A 20,408-nucleotide genomic window follows, 5' to 3' on the forward strand; every position below is an offset into this window, starting at 1 on the left:
AGGTGGAAAGCTTCAAGTTCCTCGGCGTACACATCACTGACAATCTGAAATGGTCCTCCCACACAGACAGTTTGGTGAAGAAGGCGCAACAGCACCTCTTCAACCTCAACAGGCTGAAGAAATGTGGCTTGGCTCCTAATACCCTCAGAAAATTTTACAGATGCACAATTGAGAGCAAACTGTCGAGCTGTATCACCGCCTGGTATGGCAACTGCACCGCCCGCAACCGCAGGGCTCTCCAGAGGGTGATGCGGTCTGCCCAACGCATCACTGGAGGCACACTGCCTGCCCTCCAGGACACCTACTGCACCCGATGTCATAGGAAGGCCAAAAAGATCATCAAGGACATCAACCACCTGAGCCACGGCCTGTTCACCCCGTTATCACCCAGAAGGCGAGGTCAGTACAGGTGCATCAAAGCTGGGACCGAGAGACTGAAAAACAGCTCCTATCTCAAGACTATCAGACTGTTAAATAGCCATCACTAGCTGGCTACCACCCGGTTACTGAACCCTGCACCTTAGAGGCTTCTACCCTATATACATAGACATGGACTCACTGGCCACTTTAATATTGGGACACTAGTCACTTTAATAATGTTTACATATTGCTTTACTCATCTCATATGTATATACTGTATTTTATTCTACTGTATTTTAGTCAATTGATCAACATTGCTCATCATAATATTTATACATTTCTTAATTCCATTCCATTATTTTTTAGATTTGTGTATTGTCGTGAATTGTTAGATACTAATGGACTGTTGGAGCTAGAAAAACAAGCATTTCGCGGCACCCGCGATAACATCTGCTAAATATTGATTATGAAAAATAACAGTGATGATGTTAACTGGTAAAATGCGAGTTTTACAACAGGGTATTTGTTTTAGAATCGACCGCTAATCAGACATAGTCACTATAATCTCCCACCCCACTAGCGGAACTATTTGTACGGTCTACATCACATATCAGTGTAACACAAAACATTGGCAGGCAGCGTTGAGCTGGAGTAGAGAAACAACAAGAAATCTAGCAGATAACGGAATTATATAAGTACTCAAATATATTGTCACCAGTATATTACCTAGTGTTGTTAAGTAGTTAATTAATGTAACTAATGGTGCTGCGATAGCTAACATTAACCCTCAACATTTCTTAGCTAACATAAGCTAGTTAGCTCGGAGCTAGCTATATTTGATAATTGTTGGAAAGTCTGGCAACTGGTAGCTAGGTTTCTTATAACCATGTGACTAGCTACAGTAATGTTAAATATTAATTGACAAACAATTTGTTAACTCGACGTTGAAATATGTACATTCATTCATCTTCATTTGATTTACAAGGCGAGCGAAAATCTATGTATAAACAGTCTGAAAATAGGTTCTTCAAATGTGGTGAAAAGACAAGCCCTATCAGTGTAATTTTGGTTACTTCGGGTAGCCGAGGGAACAAATTGCTCTTTAGGTACCCATTTCAACGGGTTGCAGATTGCACATCATCATTCACGAGTAAGTAGTCCTTACTGTGTGTGTGACGTTAGCTTGCTATGTGATGTGATATGTAAGATTTGGTAAACAATCTTCTAATCTGATGTCTTTGCCCAATAGCAAAACAGCGAAGTCCATATGCATTGAACACTACAGGAGATGTTCTTGAGGACCCAGATGGAGATTCAAGGTATTGGTCATCATATTATGTCACCTACATATTGTTTCCATGTTTAGGCCTATATCACGACAGGGAAATAAACAACATCCCTTTGAATGGGGACTGTTAGCTTTCGAAAACCCTTCTCATTATGTAGGATTTTCAGCCATTACATTCGCCCGCATTTGGCTCGGTGTAAACTACAATTCCGATGCTGTGTTTTAAGGTTTAAAAATGTCAATAATCATTGCTTTCGAAGCGGTTTTCGAAACGTATGCTGATATGCCCCCTATCTTTCATGTCAGCGAGAAATAATCGTTCAAATAAAAAAGATACTGTAATGAAACAGCAAGGAGCAGGTCTCGAACCCTCGACTCCCTAGCCCGAGGTCCGGCGCGCTATCGACTGTGCCGCAAAAGCATCGGCAGAGTCGATTTCCACGCTTATAAACCCAGGGTCGTTACACTACTCCCTCCTTTCAAAGAGCGCGTCCTCGCGCTAGCTTGCGACTCTACGTCTTACAGGAACGCGCTCACCGTCCAAGCACACGCACTGTCGTGGATGCAAAGTCCGATCACTTCTGACACCAATGTAATGAAACAGCAGGGAGCAGGTCTCGAACCCTCGACCTTCTAGCCCGAGGTCCGGCGCACTATCGACTGCCGCAAAAGCATGCTCGTGCAGCAGAGTCGATTTCCGCGCTTATAAACCCAGGGTCGTTACAATACACTTACTTTAGTAGTTTTACACAGATCCATACACTTTGTGTGGGCCCAGTTTATGAACTACACTTCCTCCTCAGTTAGCTTACACACAGGTGTTCGGAGCACGCTAGATAGACAATTTTCACAGGTGGCGGCCAATGTCTTCCATCAACAAGCTCTGTAACATGGAGATATGGCCATGTGGGAACACTAACCCTATAAAGGTGTGTAGTAACTTTAATAAAACATAAAAAAGTATTTCTCACTGATATGAAAGATACATTCCTTATGTTTCCAATATAGTACCTCAGGCAATGCTTGTTAATGTTTAGAGCAAGTGTTGGGGCTCTCAACAAAACTGCCCTAGTCGGAATATACTATCATCAATATGTGCTAAAGTAGTTAGCATTTATGAATGGGGTAGGGGACTGTGTGACACTGCACCAGTGTGACAGGCTTCAGCATATTCATCATACGTTTTGTTAACCAGTCAAGTTTAGGATATGTTCATATCAGAACAAAATTAGTCAACATTTGATTAAAACAATTGCGGCATGTGTGTTGGCTAGGGTCTTATTGGCTCGCGTTCACCCAAGGCGGCTAGAGTTGTATTTGTGCCCTCTTGCAAATTTGTCTGTGATATTAGAGCATGGGTTCATGGCAATACACCCCTTATCTGTTATTTTGAATATGTGATTATGAAAGTCACTCTATATGTATGTCAAATAAATGGATAATTACATGAGCTTTTTAACCTTGTTACATAAGTGCCTTTTGTTTAACATGTGGGCTTTTAAAATGTTTGCATTTATATTTTCAAGTGACATTCAGATAATAAGAAATGGCTGGCATGCAAAATAGTGGCCACAAGATACAGCATTTAATTTTTTATTTATTTCAGTGACTAATTTAATTTAAAAGCAAGAATTTAACAAAAATACACATGCCTACAATTGATAGTTACTCAATAAAAGCTACAGGACTATTTACATCAAGTTAGGCTTACTCTTTACCTATTTCAACCCATCTATGATATTAACATGGTAATTACTCTAGTAACTTGTTGTTACTTAGTTATTGCTTTGTTGTTGCATTTTAATGGAGTTGAGTCCACTAACAAAAAAACGAATGTTGACTACTATGCAATTACAAAACAAATGCTAAATTACTTTGTAATAACATGTTCATAACATTGTTACTGGGTTAATTACAGCATTTGTACTCCAGAACAAGAGCAATGCATCGTGAAGTGTCACAACATTTTCTGTAATCAAGTCTTTGGTACAAAAATTAGATCAATTTTCTTTTAAATATTTATTAAAGTCACTCTCAAGTGGTAACCTTATTTAGCTTTGTTTGTGATGTCCTTCTGTTATGCATTCTGTCCAATTGTCTGCTGCATTTTTTCTTTTGTTTGCGGTTTCTTTTTTTTTTATGGCCCTATTCCCATTTCAGAGAACAAACTCCACTAACTGATGAACAGTTGGTAGCAGGGTAAGACCAAATCATTCTAAAACCACCATTCCTTTGTTTAGAACACCCTTGTCTTTATCCACTCCTTCCTTCCTGTTTTGTCTTGCATATATATATAAATATATATCCTGTGTGTGTACATATATATACCTACGCCAACCTTAATCTCTGAAATTCCTGTTGAATTATTACAGATGAAATGATTCACTGGTCTATCTTGGTAAATCCTGCATTTCAATTAAGCCTTGCTAAATGATTGCTCCAAAACCAGCAACGTAGATTCTTCAGTTAATTTAGCATCGGAATCCACTTCATCTGATGATATTTGATTGTTGGGAAATCAATTCTGGATACATAGACTTCTTCTACATGGCTAAACCAAGCATAGCCATAATAATATCCTTACTTATTTCTCAGAACATAAACATAGCCATGATTAAGATTGGATTAATCGGGTTTTCTGGTGGAATAATACCACCTAATAATGATTATATAATTTGTATTTGATGATGGGGCCGGCCTGCAGCATGAGCTATGTAAACCAGCATGAGTCTGTCACCTCCCTTTTACAAAGCCCTCACATTCTCTGCCAGAGGGGGCTTATTCACTGTCGTCTCTCCTCTCCAAGTACTATTTACACCAGCTCCTTTCAAACTGTGATCCATCAATCAGGTTGTAGGCTGATCCATGTGATTAACCTAACCCTCCTATCCATAGAAACACTATGGCTACCATTATAGGTTGATGGACTAAATAATAAAACAAAGACAATGAAACCGAATTAGATATAATTGGCACTTTCTCAGATATCTTGTTGCTCTCCTCCCTTCCTGCTCTACTCTCAGCTGGTTTACTTAGGTCTTTTTCTCCTCTCTTTCTCCAATAAGGTTCTCTGACATCATCCTCGCCACTATCTTGGCCACCAAGTCTGATATGTGTGGGAAGAAGTTTGAGCTGAAGATAGACAATGTGCGTTTCGTTGGGCACCCCACCCTCCTCCAGCATCCTCACACCATTCAGGTAAAATACTTTTTTGTGAATTTGTGATGGCCTGAGCATAAATACACATTCACCAAGGGAGAATCTCTGTCAGTCAGTCCAGTAGTACCGTGAGATCTGAACAATGACTGTATATGAATGGATGGACAAAGCCATCAGTCACGTGACACAATTCATCCCTTTGTGAAGACTCAATAGCACATTTGAAGCCAAGGAAGTCGGTTAATATGGCGTCTCATGGATACATAACATGCGCAGTTTGAGCTACTCCAGAAAGTGACGTTGCAGGCTAGCTCAGTGCTGCCCCCTCTCAATGATTATATCAAGTTGAAGGCCTACCGGGGTACTGCAGGCTTTCATTAGTCTTTCAGTAGATGCTCTTCTGCAGAGCGATTTACAGGAGCAGCTAGGGTTAAGTGCCTTTCTCAAAGGCACATTGACAGATGTTTTTACCTAGTTGGCTCGGGGATTGGAACCAGCAACCTTTCGGTTTTAAAATAATCAGTTCAACGACATACATCTGGTGTAATAGAAGCAATTATTTGTACCATGCTTGTCTTAGAATATTTTCATTTATTTACACGAAGATTGACCACGAAGATTGACATTTTCCCAATCACTACATTTTCCCAATCACTATTTTCTGCAAACAATTCCTGCAGTACTGCGGTCAGCTTTGAACTTCGTGGCTTCAATGAGAGGGGGCAGTTCTTCTCCGCTTGATCTGAAACAGCAATTCTCCTTCTAATTCCACTCTGAGACTGTGAATTCAGGTCCCTCGCTCCATCTAGTGGAAGAAGTGCCTTACATCTCAGTGTTTCACAATAATTATTTGACAATTCACTGAAATAAGATAGAATGGTTAAATATAAGGGGTGAGGAGTGGAGAAATAATTTGGAGTGAAATTCTAAACAAATATTGAAATGTTTGTAACGTAACTAAAACGTATCTAACCTAAGTAGGTTGATTATAGGTACTATTCCATTCGCTGGACTACATGTAGCCTATTGGAGGGTTGAAATTAGTGTCCTGATGAACCTGATAACAAATTACTCAACTGATGCAGTGAATCATTTGCTTTCCATAAAGACATGTATTTAATCCATGTGAATTGTATGCTGTTGATTGTATCCAAATGGCAATTTCTCATCAGTGTGATCTCCTAAAAACCGAGCCTGAGCTGTATGTTAGAATCCTTACAAAATGGCCCTTTTCAAAAATTATACCAACAATTCATGAGCTATGGCTCTCATAGAATGTTATTTCAAAGCTTAATTGAATACCTACTGTAATAAACCAAGCTTTAAAAAGTGCAATTATATATTTATGTATTTTTGTAAATAAGATGTTGAAAATACCAGTATAAAAGGCATGAATAAAAGGAGACATTTACAGCTGTTTATTCTTGTCTAGAGAGCTTTGTCACAGGACTAACATGAATGTTTTCACTGTGTTGTTTTATACATTTCAATACATACAATAGCAAGTATTATGATTTAAATAGTGATGTGCAAAGCCATTGATCATAGTCAGAGTGATTTAGAACATCTATTATATTTATTATCTTATTTCTTTCTGTCCAGGTGTCTAAGACAGACCCCTCACCTAAGAGGGAGATGCCCACCATGATCCTGTTCAGTGTTGTGTTTGCTCTGAGGGTAAGAAAGCCATTTTTATTTTATTTTCCATAAATAGCTTTCTATTTCCTCTTAAATATAATTATTGTCATGTCAATAATATTCCTCTTAATTTGATGAATAAGTGCTAATACTCAGGTTTGGATTAGCTAAATGTTTTCCACATTGTGTGCTTATTTTACACCACATTCACATTGGTGATAAATACATTTTCTCTAAATAAATCAGCTGGTAATTTGGGTGGGTGAGGCCAGGTCAGGGAGAGTGCTTTCTCAGAAAGGGATGGGTCTCTTGGGGTGATAACATTCCAGCATGGGGTCTATCTGTGGTGGAAAGAAGGGTGAGAGCTGGGCGGGGGCATTGGGCTCTGTTTAATCACTCTACCCGGCATGGCACTACCCTCCCCTGGGCATGACTCAGCCTGGCAGACTGCTGATTCACTGGAGGCTGCCTAGCCCTGCACAGCTGAGACTGGGCGGAATGTGCACAGTCATGTTCTAACCTCATATCTGCCCAGCAACCCACCCAGCCTGTCACTCACTGGCATTTTCTACGGCTCTGCGCCTAACATGACAATGCAGAAAATTATGTCCTGCCCTTTTGACTTGTTTGGTTTTTATTTTGAAATATGAGTAATTTGTTTAAATACACTATTGATTCATATTTTTTTGTAATTGAGTGCCAGTAATGTCACTCAATGTCGGTTCACCCAAAATTATTTAGCTGCAAAAATACAATTTGACATGCATGTATTGATAAAATATCTGATATTATATTTTGTATAGTATGCAAATGTTTTAAATTAGCAGTTTGGAACTAGGGCCATTTTACCAGTCAATAATTAAAAAAATATATATATATATTATTGAACCTCTAAATGGATTATGTTGCTAATATTGCTGTTTTGAAGTTACTTAGAGATTACAATATTTTAAAGTCAACATGTTTTGCAGTCAGCAATGCTACTAATACTCAGATCTAGTGATGTAAACAAACCGATATCTTGGGTTACTGACTTGCCGGACCATAGATTTCCTATTTATTACAATGTAATGATTTAGTAGATGGTCACAATTTCAACCAATGTGTTATAACTATTACAGATTTAAAATCATCTACAAACTAATAATAAAGTACATTTTAGTAGTAAAAAATAAGAGATATTTCGACGATTTTGTCAATTAAGGCCCGTTATCTACCTCACCAGAGTCTGATGAACTCGTGGATACCATTTATATGTCTCTGCGTGCAGTTTGAAGGAAGTTGCTAACTAGTGTTAGCGCAATGACTGGAAGTCTATAAACTTCTAGTCCTAACGCTAGTAAGCATTGGCTCACGAAACGACCTTTTCCTTCCTTCATACTGGACGCAGAGACATAAAAATGGTATTGATAATGTCTCATAATGGCATCGGAAATTAGATAAAGGGCCTTAATTGCCACAATCTCGAAGTATCCCTTTAACCAAGTGTTGAAGTGTGATCAGTTTTCCAGTTGCTTTGCACCAGTGTCTCATTATGCCGTCTCTCTGTCCCTGCGCCCCTTACAGGCCAACGCCGACCCGTCAGTCATCAGCTGCATGCACAACCTGTCCCGGCGCATCGCCATCGCCCTGCAGCACGAGGAGCGCCGCTGCCAGTACCTCACCAGAGAGGCCAAGCTGATGCTGGCCGTGCAGGACGAGGTCACCAACATGACCGAGAGTGAGTCACATACTACATACCCAAAACACACCACTCAGTGCTTGAGTCTAGTACCAAAATGCACCCGCCATTAAGTACCATATACCATGAAGTACCCACTTTACTCTGATAGCATTTTACAGAACAATGCAGATATTTTCCTCTCCATATTGTTCTAAAGAAGATGGGGATGAGAGGTGTCTTTGTCAAAGTCTTCACGCGACATGGATTTACAATGTCATGGAGAGGTCAATGTATGTGACTTGATTTTCGGTGTTTTCGTTCTTAGCTGATGGCAGCCCTCAGTCACCGTTCAGACAAATCCTTCCTAAATGCAAGCTTGCCAGGGACTTGAAGGAGGCTTATGACAGGTTTGTAAAAACACCCTACAAAATCATGTATTTGTGGATAGTTTCTTTGTTCTTACAGTGCAGGTGTAATAATAGAGTCTGTGTTGTGTTTCTAGCCTGTGTACAACAGGGGTGGTGAGGCTCCATATCAACAACTGGCTGGAGGTGAGCTTCTGTTTACCTCACAAGATCCACCGGGTAGGGGGCAACCACGTACCCCCAGAGGCTCTGGAGCGTAGCCTCAAGGCCATAAGGTGTGTATGTGTGTGAGTTTGTCCTTTTGTGAGCTACTGAACACTGTTTGTGACGTGTGGGTTACAAGTTGTAACTGACGGCAGAACTTTGTAGGCTTTCATTGTATGTGGACATTTGGTTGATCAGATCTGTATTATGGAAAGTTTTACAGTAATAATATACAAAGGCCGTGAGAGAGAACTCTTTGTGGTAACAGTTAGCTCTTGTGGCCTGCTTCTTTATGTGGAACTATTAACTGCATCTGGTGAGCAGCTTTACCAATCATTTCCTGTAGGCCACAGTGCCACCTAATGGCATTCTTTATTTACTTCTTCTGCCTTTCACATGCTTATGTTTAGTCAGACCAATGTTACAGCGTCTTCATCTCAAAATACTAATACAACTCCAATTTTTCCCTTAGTAAAACATGCATTGAAACTTAAATATAAGCCATAATGATAGCTATATATATATTATTTAGTGTTTTCCAAGAGAGAAAAATGAGTACATTTCTAGCAATAAAGGGGCACTAAGTGTATTTCCATACACTTCAAGGACTATATAGAATGTAACTAGTGATAATTAGTCATTAACATGGGCTCTGTTTTAAATGTATGTGTTGTTGTCTCCCAGGCCGTATCATGCTCTGCTTTTGCTGGACAGTGAGAAGGCTCTGCTGGCCCAGCTGCCTTTGGATTGCTCTCCTGCTCTGGTGCGCCTCATTAAGACCTGCTCTGCAGTCAAGAACCTGCAACAGCTGGCACAGGATGCAGACCTGAACCTGCTACAGGTTGGTAGGAGCACCTTGTATCAGTGACACCAGCCTCGGGTTCAAATACATGGGTATTTGATGTTATTATTTGAATACTTATTTTCTGTGTATTTGAGTATTTTCAAATATTGTGTCTGAATAAAATACTTATTGGAAGTATGTAAATGTATTTTAAATAATTTCATATAAATAGCCTACTATTTGAAAGCATTTTCAAATACTAATTTCAAATACTATTTTCAAATGCCTGGGTTAAATGCATAGGAGTGTATTTGAGTCAGTGTATTTTAGTATTTTTAAATACTTTCCAAAGTGTATTTCCAAATACGTTCCAATATTCAACTACTTGTCTTTAAAAATTAAATATAAATACTTCCAAATGTATTTGAAAGCAATTGAAATACCCTAAATAGTATTTGAAGCCAGGTTTAGTTGACATCGGCCCACTTTTCAAAAGGGGACTATAATTAATTGTAAGTTGCTGAACACTAACATGCTGCAATATAAAGAATTGTCAATATAAAGAATAGCAAGTCATTACAAACTGTCCTCAATGTCACACCATAGCATTGGTGTCATGTTGCTGTTCTCATACTGCCATCTAGTGGAGTAAATTAGGAATCTTCTTTGTCTTCAGTAATGTTTCATTTCAATACACATGTTCTGTCCATGCCCAATAATGCATTTTTACAGTTACATTTTTGTTTCTGTTCGTTGTGTGTGCAGATCTTCCAGATTGCTGCTCACCTGGTGTACTGGGGAAAAGCCATCATAGTGTACCCTCTGTGTGAGAACAATGTCTACATGCTGTCCCCACACGCCAACATCAGCCTGTGAGTATCTGTGTGTGTTTGAGTGTTTGAACAGCCTCGTGCTCCCTTTCTCTCCTTCTCTCATTCCTGCCATGCCTCATTAACAGGGTGTGTACTGAGAGGTGGCTAAACTAATGAACCAGACACTGTAATCTGTACATCCATTTTATACCAACATAATAAGCTGTCATCATGAGCATCAGGGTGCTAATGTTGAATTATGACCTAATGATTGGATGGTGAATCTATAACAAAATGTGATGTCATATTATTTTGTTGACTAAATTAGATTTTCTTTGGGCCACTGTGTCCATCTGTGTTTTGTACTGTAGACTGAAAGGATTCTTTCCTGCTTGAACATTTGTACCGGGTACAATATGAATATGAAGTAAGAAATCACCATCTCCTTCTTCTTGCATAGGTACTCTCCATTGGCTGAGGCGTTTCGCCAGCAGTTCCCAGGTTATGACCTGCCTTCCATGCTGGCCAAGTTCTCCCTTCCCCTCTCACTGTCTGAGTTTAGGAACCCACTGGATGCTTCTGTGCAGGAGGTAGGTCTATTAGGAAATACACACGCTCGTTTTGACTAAAAGATAGCTTCCAGAAAGCTACTCAGCATATAATCAGAAATGCTGATGTCTGAAGCAGAAAGAACATCTGGGCTCTCTCCCAGACCCATCCTGGTTTGGCCGAGCTCTCTAAGCGAAGATGATAAATTATAAAAGACATCACATCAACTCCATCCTTCTCAACATCTATTTTTCATGAGAACAAGACCAGAACACGCAGCTATTTCTTGGCTCTATTTTAGGCCAGGTTAAAACCTGTCTGAAACGGATGCGCCCAGTTACAGGGTGACACTTCTTCCAGTTCCACTTGTTCAGTTTCTTTCTTTGAGTGGTGTCTCTGACCCAGTTTGTCCCTTCTCCTTTCCTCTCCACCTCCCTCCTCCTCTGGCCAGGCCCAGCTGATCCAGATGGTGGTGTGGATGCTCCAGCGGCGCCTGCTGATCCAGCTCCATACCTACGTGTGTCTGCTGGTGCCCCCCAGTGAGGAGGAGCCAGGTCTGCTGCGGGACGAGGAGCTCCCCCTGGTGACCCGGGTGGGGGGACGCAGCCTCAGCACGCCCAGCGCACTCAGCTTCGGATCCCCAAGTATGTGAACTTCCCCTTCAACCAGCTGTCTTGCACTCTGGGGATGAAGTGTTGATGAAGTACGCTCTATCTTTATGATAGAGGATGTTTTTATGTACTACCGTACCTGGTTAACCTGTTCAATAGGGTTACCTGCTACAATTGTGCCTCGAGTTAGCTAATCATCAACCCCTGTCTGTCATTCCTCCTCCTCAATCAATGTCTGTCTCTCTCATTCTCTCCACCCCTCACTCTCTCTCTCTCTGTAGCCAGCAGTGATGACATGACCCTGACCAGTCCCAGTATGGATAACTCCAGTGCAGAACTGCTTCCTGGTGGAGACTCTCCACTAAACTGGAGGATGACCGAGACGTTATTGGCCAGCCTGACAGAGCACGAGCGCCAGGTCATCCTCAACATCCCGGCTGCACAGAGCCCTGAAGACCTGCGCATGTTTGCCAGGTACAGTATGTCCCCTGCCCTTTACTAGTTGGCACCAAGGTGGGCTACTGTATTTCAGTGGCAGTGGACAGTGGCGTAATGGTGCCCTCTATTGTGTAACAGCCAGTATGACAGGTGGGCTGGGTCGTTTTGAAGGACCTGGGCTGGAGGCTCTTGTGACTCGTATATCTTCAGAACAAACATACATCTGTCAGCTTGGTCTTGTGGAGAATTAAAGGATTTTTGTTCAAGGCTTTGAAAAAATATTTATCATCCTGTCTTCATGTAAGAATATATTGGAAAGAGAATGTTATTTTTCGGTTGTGTAACAATTGTTGAGTTGCAGAAGTGAGAAAAAGCTTGAAGGAAAATGCCAAATCCCTAAGCAGTGAATCAATAGTGTGACAGCATAGTGTGCAGGATGCACTAATGTGATTACTGGCTCTAACAAGTGCTGCTTGATGCTAGATTTACTCAGCTAATGATTTGGTGGAGAATTTGCTTTAGTCTCATTTCTCTGCCTGTTGTGTGATGTTCCTTCCAGGCTGCTACACTATTTCCGAGGGCACCATCACCTGGAGGAGATCATGTATAATGAAAACATGAGGCGCTCTCAGCTGAAGACCCTCTTTGACAAATTCAGAAGTGTTCTGGTGGTCACCAACCATGAGGACCCTGTCATCTCCCTCTTCCAGTCTCCTCTGGAATAGAGAGAGTAGAGAGGTCTGTCATCTCCCTCTTCCAGTCTCCTCTGGATTAGAGAGGTCTGTCATGAGATGAAGGACCCTTTCTGAAATACCAGACGGACAGAATGATACATACTGCTGCTGTACAAAGGCCTTATTATGGTGCTTGCTGCTTTCAGCCAACTGGATAATATTGCAATTTGAGGTAACTAATATACTGTACTCATCTATCAATGCACCGGGAAAAAATACTGATTTAAAAAAGCATAACTGTCTGCTCTGCTTGGGGGAAATGTGAGTAAATGTATATAGCTTTTAGATGATTTAATTTGTCCCTTTGTCTCTTAGATGTTTTACGTTCAATGCCTTGTTTTCAATACTACATGATTGAATAACAGTGTGTGAAGAGCTTTACTAATACCTATAAATTGGGCAGTTTAAACACTGTACTCTACTTGAGCCTTTCCAGTTGGGGGATTCCCAAAAGTGCTAAATCATCTCCAACAAACACAATGTAGGAAAACAACCCCAATGCTCATTCCAGGCTACAGGCAAGGCTGCCTCCCCCAGGAGTCTCAGTGGGAGGGAAAGAATGACAAGATGCCAAACATCAGACATGCTGTTTCTACTTTGAGAGGAGGAGCACGACGTTCCAAACATCAGACATGCTGTTTCTACTTTGAGAGGAGGAGCACGACGTTCCAAACATCAGACATGCTGTTTCTGCTTTGAGAGGAGGAGCATGACGTTCCAAACATCAGACATGCTGTTTCTGCTTTGAGAGGAGGAGCATGACGTTCCAAATATCAGACATGCTGTTTCTGCTTTGAGAGGAGGAGCACGACGTTCCAAACATCTGTGACATCAATGATTACAAAATAACTTTTCAAGCAAGGACTTTTATTACAAAACAGGTGGAAGATTGAGAATGACTGGAATGGAAATTCTAGTTGCTTTGATAGCCGGGAGGGGAGGCTAGATCAAATATTTTACAGATGTTTGGAATGTAGTTTAATCATTTGTAGCATACAAATATGGCATATTCCATATCTGTGGGATTTGTGTTTGTGCAACAATGTGTATATCTATTGAGTCTGGATTCCCCTCGAAGCAAAGATTTTGGCTTGGGGTCTTATGCAATGATTTCCCCATAGCTAGACCAAATTACTGAAATAGCTCATAGCTGACATGTTTTCACTTGCTCTAGCATTATGTCTGTAAAAACCTGGTTATAGTTAAGAAAAAAACGTTAAGTATGTACTCCTCATGGTTTGATACAATTCCAAAAATATTCCCAGTTTCAACTCTCTGTCTCTGCCTGTTTGTCCACTACACTCACACAGTGGTGACCACGCAGATAGAAGCGCAGGGGTTTGATGGCCCATTCCCCATGAGAGTCAATGCCGATCCGGCTTGCTGAGACCACCTCCTTGAGGTCTGGCTCCTGCGGTCCTATCTGGGGGTCCCTCTCCAGCCACACCTCTGGCTCTGAGGCTAGGTCTCTCCGGTCGAAGCAGCGTGGTATGTCCAGGGCCTGGCACAGCTTTGAGGGACCATTGCATAGCTCCTTGTCCTTCAGGGGCCGGGCCCCGTCCCTCCGCCTGGCTGTCCGCAGCTGCCTCATTAGAGGCAGGCCATGTAGAGGCTCCAGAGCACGCAGAAGCACGGCAGCACCCTCCCCTAGAGAGAACAAACACAGGGCATGATAGAGCGGAGCCATACTGTCTCCTTCCTTTGCCCTTTCTCCAGTGTGAATGGATAATAACGTGGTGCAACATATAATATAACGTCTTCAATAATGAGAAACAGTTGAAAAAAAGAGAACTATGGCCTAATGAAAGTAACATGGGAGATACAAGCCTGGGAGATACAACACTACTTAGTCTCTAATGAGGTGATTTTCTTACAGATAAGGCCAACACACTGAACATTACTGCATGTGGTTTTAATGGCAGTTTGGTTTATTAATGGTGGTTTGTTCCACTGCCTTCAGGGTAAGCCTGGCTGTTGTACTGTTTTGTTGTATGGTCTTACCTTGACTGGAAACATTCATACAGAGGTAGATGCCGTAGATGGGGTATACATAGATGGTGCCAGGTTTCATAAACATTGCTGTGTTCCTCTCAGTGCATTTCCCCCCAGCAGAGTGAGAGGCCTTGTCCTCTCCTCCCAGGTAGGCCTCAGTCTCCACCACCCTCCCTCTCAGCTCAGTGCCATCCGCACTCCGACGCACCAATACCTTGCAGCACAAACAAGGGATGGCCTAAATAAAGACTTTTTTTCATGTGTGTCCTCAGTGGGTAAGTCTTCAGTAGGAACTTGATCTATTGTTGTCTCTGAAGAGAACTAGACTACATGTGTGGGGTCACAATAAGCCCTGCTGATGGTGTGTGTGCCAATGGCTGTGCAACCGCTAGCTGGACTCCAATGTTGATACAGGAATACAGAAACAACACACATTTTCCCACCATGTTTATCTAGATCATTCAACTCATCAACTCGAGAAGTGAAAAAATGATTGTCTATCAACAATGACAAGCCACCAGGGTCTGACAATCTAGATGGAAAATGACTGAGGATAATAGCAGATGATATTGCCACATCTTCAATTTAAACCTACTAGAGCGTGTGCCCTCAGGCCTGGAGGGAAGCTAAAGTCATTCCGCTACCCAAGAATAGTAAAGCCCCCTTTATAGCCGATCAATCAGCCTGTTACCAACCCGTAGTAAACTTCTGGGATAAAATTGTATTTGACCAGATACAATGCTATTTTACAGTAAACAAATTGACAACAGAATTTCAGCATGCTTATAGGGAAGGAAACTCAACAAGCACAGCACTTACACAAATGACTGATGATTGTCTGAGAGAAATTGATGATAAAATTATTGTGGGGGCTGTCTTGTTAGACTTTAGTGCAGCTTTTGACATTATCGATCATAGTCTGCTGCTGGAAAAACATATGTGTTATGGCTTTACACCCCCTGCTATAATGTGGATAAAGAGTTACTTGTCTTAATGGAAACCTATCAAATATAATCCAGTTAGAATCAGGAATTTTTAATAACAACATGCCACTGACTGAATGAAGCCAGAGTGTCTATGTATGCGGATGACTCAACACTATACACGTCAGCTACTACAGCGACTGAAATGACTACAACACTCAACATAGAGCTGCAGTTAGTTTCAGAGTTGGTGGCAAGGAATAAGTTAGCCCTAAATATTTCTAAAACTAAAAGCATTGTATTTGGAACAAAACACTCACTAAACCCTAAACCTCAACTAAATATTGTAATAAATAATGTAGAAATGGAGCAAGTTGAGATGACTAAACTGCTTGGAGTAAAACTAGATTGTAAAATGTCATGGTGAAAACATATTGATGCAGTAGTAGCTAAGATGGGGAGAAGTCTGTCTATAATAAAGCGATGCTCTGCCTTAACACTCAATAAGGCAGGTCCTACAGGCCCTAGTTTTGTCGCACCTTGACTACTGTTCAGTCGAGTAGTCAGGTGCCACAAAAAAATTGCAATTGGCTCAGAACAGGACAGCACGGCTGGCCCTTGATGTACACAGAGAGCTAATATTAATAATATGCATTAATATATCTCCTGGATGAAAGTGGAGGAGAGATTGACTTCATCACTACTTTCATTTATGAGAGGTATTGACATGCTGAATGCACCGAACTGTCTGTCTAAACTACTGGCACACAGCTCGGACATGTGTGCTCGGACACCCATGTATACCCCACAAGACATGCCACAAGAGGTCTCTTCACAGTCCCCAAGTCCAGAACAGACTATGGGAGGCACACAGTACTACATAGAGCCATGACTACATGGACCTCTATTCCACATCAAGTAACTGACGCAAGCAGTAAGATTTGATTTTAAAAACAGATTTTAAAAAACCTTATGGAACAGCGGGGACTGTGAAGCAACACAGACATTGGCACAGACACATGCATACACACACACAATAACATACACACTATACACATGGATTTAGTACTGTAGATTAGAGGTCGACCGATTAATCGGGGCCGATTTCAAGTTTTCATAACAATCGGAAATCGGTATTTTTGGGCGCCGATTTGCCGATTATTTATTTATTTATTTTACACCTTTATTTAATCTTTATTTAACTAGGCAAGTCAGTTAAGAACACATTCTTATTTTCAATGATGGCCTAGGAACGCCTCTGACAGATTTTTAACCTTGTCGGCTCGGGGGATCCAACCTTGCAACCTTACAGTTAACTAGTCCAACGCTCTAACACCTGATTACATTGCCCTCCACGAGGAGCCTGCCTGTTAGCAAATGCAGGTAGCTAAGGTAAGTTGCTAGCTAGCATTAAACTTATCTTATAAAAAACAATGAATCAATGACTGTCAATGATCAATCAATGACTGTCAAATCAATGACTCCAATGTGTACTTAACCATAAACATCAATGCCTTTCTTAAAATCAATACACAAGTATATATTTTTAAACCTGCATATTTAGCTAAAAGAAATCCAGGTTAGCAGGCAATATTAACCAGGTGAAATTGTGTCATTTCTCTTGCGTTCATTGCACGCAGAGTCAGGGTATATTCAACAGTTTGGGCCGCCTGGCTCTTTGCGAACTAATTTGCCAGAATTTTACGTAATTATGACAACATTGAAGGTTGTGCAATGTAACAGGAATATTTAGACTTATGGATGCCACCCGTTAGATAACATACGGAACGGAATAAACGTTTTGTTTTCGAGGTGATAGTTTTCGGATTAGTCAAAGGTATATGGTTTAGAGAGAAATAGTCGACGCGTTATAATTCCTGTAATAACTTGCGGCTGAATTTGAAAGGGGTTCCTTCATTATTTTACCGTTCATGTCTTCCATAGAGAATGTCTTGATCTACTTCAAATAAGGTCTGTGTTTCGTGCAGGCTTAAACCACCTCAACGTTTTGATACCCGTGTAAATCTCACTAGGATAAGGTAACGTTTGTCAACATATTTTCATAAATCCACTCTACAATTTGTTTTATCTTCGCTTATATTTAGCCAATATTGATCAGAGTTACCTTGTCCTATGGATATCTACACAGTTATAAAATTGGCACGGTGATGTAAGCCTACACGAAACACAGACCTTATTTTAAGTGAATCTAAAAAATATCCTATGGAATAAATGAAGGAACCGCTTTTCAGATTTTGCTAGAAGGTGTCATGGGAATTATGACTTGCACTTTGGTTGTCAATTCTTACCATGCCCATTATTAAATTAGGATTTCCTGCATATAGAAATTAAAGTTTTTGTTTTCAACATTCATCACAGGTAACTTAAACTCTATTTTTATTCAAACAGTTGAGAGTATTTGTCTCCTAAGCAGACTCTTCAGTATCATTGTCACTTCAGAGCTGTATTTATGTATTATATTAAGTTAAAATAAGTGTTCATTGTTCATTCAGTATTGTTGCAATTGTCATTATTACAAAAATGTGTGTGTGTATGATATATTAATGTGTGTGTGTGTATGATATATTAATGTTTTTTATTATTAAATAAATCGGCCGATTGATCGGTATCGGCTTTTTTTGTCCTCCAATAATTGGTATTGGTATTGAAAAATCATAATCGGTCGACCTCTACTGTAGATATGTGGTAGTGGTGGAGTAGGGGCCTGAGTACGCACAGCGTGTTGTAAAATCTGTGAATGCATTGCAATGTTTTAAAATTGTATAAACTGCCTTAATTTTGCTGGACCCCAGGAAGAGTGGGGATCCATAATAAATACAAATCCAAAATCAACAGAGGCCATGAGACTCAATTGAGAAGGCATTTAGTATAGATGGAGCTGGGGGGGGGGGGGCAAAGTAGTATAAAATGAGGTTAATGTGAGAAGGAAAAAAATATTTCTCTACAAGATAAGTCCTCTCCCATCAGTTGTTTGGCTCTCAGTCAGCACCAACTACTCAGAGTCAGAGGGTTTCTTTCAGTGCCGTTGAAAGAAGTCACTATTGAGGAGAGCAATTATTTCAGCATTGAGCAAAGGACTGTTCACAAACCACACAGTGTTCTGAGGCAGTGTGTGCTGGAAGGCTGGTGGAATGCATGATCACACCGGGGGGAACCAAACTTCTCTGACAATTAACAACCAGCCCGGAAGCCTTGCCACATGATAATGGCTTTCATACTTTTTATTACAGCCTTCCTGTAAACTGGTCCATACATAGCTTAATTAAACACAAACATGCACAGGATTCAGCCACTGGAGGGCTTAAAAAGAAGCAAAGTGCAAAGGAGTCATGGCTATGATTATTAATAGTAACTCTGCATACCAAGCACTTTCTGGCTTTGAAATTTGCTGGTCGTTTGAATGCAAGCACAATGTTTCTGTTGAGGATTAAAATAGATGACCTTTCCAACTCTTAGTTGCAACAATAATCCTTTGAGGTGACTACAGATTGTTACACCAGATAATCATTTTTGTTTTTCATTTTTGTTCCATGAAGTATTCCAACAATATGTACGCTACCATCTTGTCTATTTCAAGTCTTCTCTCATTGATCGAGACAGGTGTCTGTACTTCATGACATGAGCACCTTGGGGGGGGGGGGGGGGGGGGGGGGTCGATCAATGAGAAAAGACTTGAAATAGACAAGATGGTGGCGTACACATTGTTGGATTACTTCAGGGAGCAAAAAAAGTTAAATCCCATTATCTGGTGTAACAATCTGTAGCTATATCAGAGGTAGACAGTCTACAAAGAGCCCCCTTCCCATCACAAGGGCTGCCCTAGTCCTAGGCCTATCTACGGTGTTATAATCTATATCTGATCAAGGGTTATTCAACAGCGGTTTGGGTTACAATGATGTTTGATTCTAGGAAACGTACCTTTCCCAGGAATGCTTTAGCCAAACTTATACAGGGCTGGTTGAAGAACTCTTCTCCAAGCCTTTGAGGGTCCCCCTCCTTGGAGAAGTACTGACTCTTCACTGTCCCTGGTTTAACATCATCGCTCTCATGGTCATGGACGGTAGACCTCACCTGTCTCTGTGACACGACCTTTTTTACTTGGTCCTCGGACTCAGGTACGGATATTTGCGTCCTCTTTCGTTCTGACATGCTACATTGCTTGATGTACCCGAGCTTGTAATCGAGTAAAAATAGCTACCTAGCCAGAGATACTTATAACTAACGCTTTCATCTGTGACCTAACTTGTTAACTATACATGTTTTTTTGTTGTTGCCTATACTAAGGCTAAAAGCATTAGCTAGCTAAGTTAGTATTTTTGTTTTGTTGCAAGGATGTAGGGTTGTTGAGGCACATTTATATTAGCCAGAACATACAGACCTATTCAGTATGCAACATCAATAATGTCCGTTTCCTATGTATTAATCTGAAATTGATTTTGCACCCACAAATTATTTGTTATAGGAAATATTTGTCAAAAGCCGGTTTGGCTTGCTAGTTAGCTAGCTGTATCGCTTGGGGTGCTGGGACTTCTGCTGCGTTGATAACTAAGTGGGAAGATGGTAATTACCAGTTGTGAAGTCGTAAATACGAGTTGGGTGCATTCACGTGCTTTGAACTTGTTGAGAAACGCCGATTGGCTCATGTCAACCATCGACAAAAAGTACAGCTATCATGCTCGCAAACAAATTATAGTGTTAAAAAAACACATTAATAGATTGCTTTCTATAATACTGTTTTGTTGTTGCATTTTACTGACGAAAATGCTGTTATTGAGACAATTTCCTTAATATATGACGTCAGAGTTCAGCATGTGTGCGAAATCGGAGCTCAGAGATTGTGCACGAGTTTACCACTTAAACCTAGGAT

General features: G+C 40.8%; 2 protein-coding genes across 3 annotated transcripts; one reads left to right on the forward strand and one right to left on the reverse strand.

Moving 5' to 3' along the window:
* The first annotated feature begins 954 nt into the window (after nucleotides 1–954).
* On the forward strand, nucleotides 955–14,864 carry LOC129831078 (GATOR complex protein NPRL3-like). Of its 2 annotated transcripts, XM_055894106.1 has the most exons (14): nucleotides 955–1,510; nucleotides 1,610–1,679; nucleotides 3,809–3,847; nucleotides 4,714–4,846; nucleotides 6,410–6,484; nucleotides 8,012–8,165; nucleotides 8,434–8,515; nucleotides 8,611–8,748; nucleotides 9,362–9,518; nucleotides 10,227–10,333; nucleotides 10,734–10,863; nucleotides 11,274–11,466; nucleotides 11,715–11,907; nucleotides 12,431–14,864. In XM_055894106.1, the coding sequence occupies exons 1-14, from the start codon at nucleotides 1,312–1,314 to the stop codon at nucleotides 12,594–12,596; spliced, it is 1,836 nt and encodes a 611-aa protein (XP_055750081.1). In that variant the 5' UTR covers nucleotides 955–1,311; the 3' UTR covers nucleotides 12,597–14,864. The 2 variants fall into 2 exon arrangements, with proteins under 2 accessions (XP_055750081.1, XP_055750090.1); XM_055894115.1 differs by lacking the exon at nucleotides 3,809–3,847 and having other exon boundaries at nucleotides 956–1,510.
* On the reverse strand, nucleotides 13,456–20,085 carry mpg (N-methylpurine DNA glycosylase). Its single transcript, XM_055894126.1, has 3 exons — nucleotides 19,460–20,085; nucleotides 14,607–14,811; nucleotides 13,456–14,252 (listed from the first exon to the last, which is right to left on the reverse strand). The coding sequence occupies exons 1-3, from the start codon at nucleotides 19,688–19,690 to the stop codon at nucleotides 13,873–13,875; spliced, it is 816 nt and encodes a 271-aa protein (XP_055750101.1). The 5' UTR covers nucleotides 19,691–20,085; the 3' UTR covers nucleotides 13,456–13,872.
* Nucleotides 20,086–20,408: the final 323 nt, after the last annotated feature.

This window comes from Salvelinus fontinalis, chromosome 2 (assembly GCF_029448725.1).
Source record: "Salvelinus fontinalis isolate EN_2023a chromosome 2, ASM2944872v1, whole genome shotgun sequence".
Classification (NCBI taxonomy): domain Eukaryota; kingdom Metazoa; phylum Chordata; class Actinopteri; order Salmoniformes; family Salmonidae; genus Salvelinus; species Salvelinus fontinalis.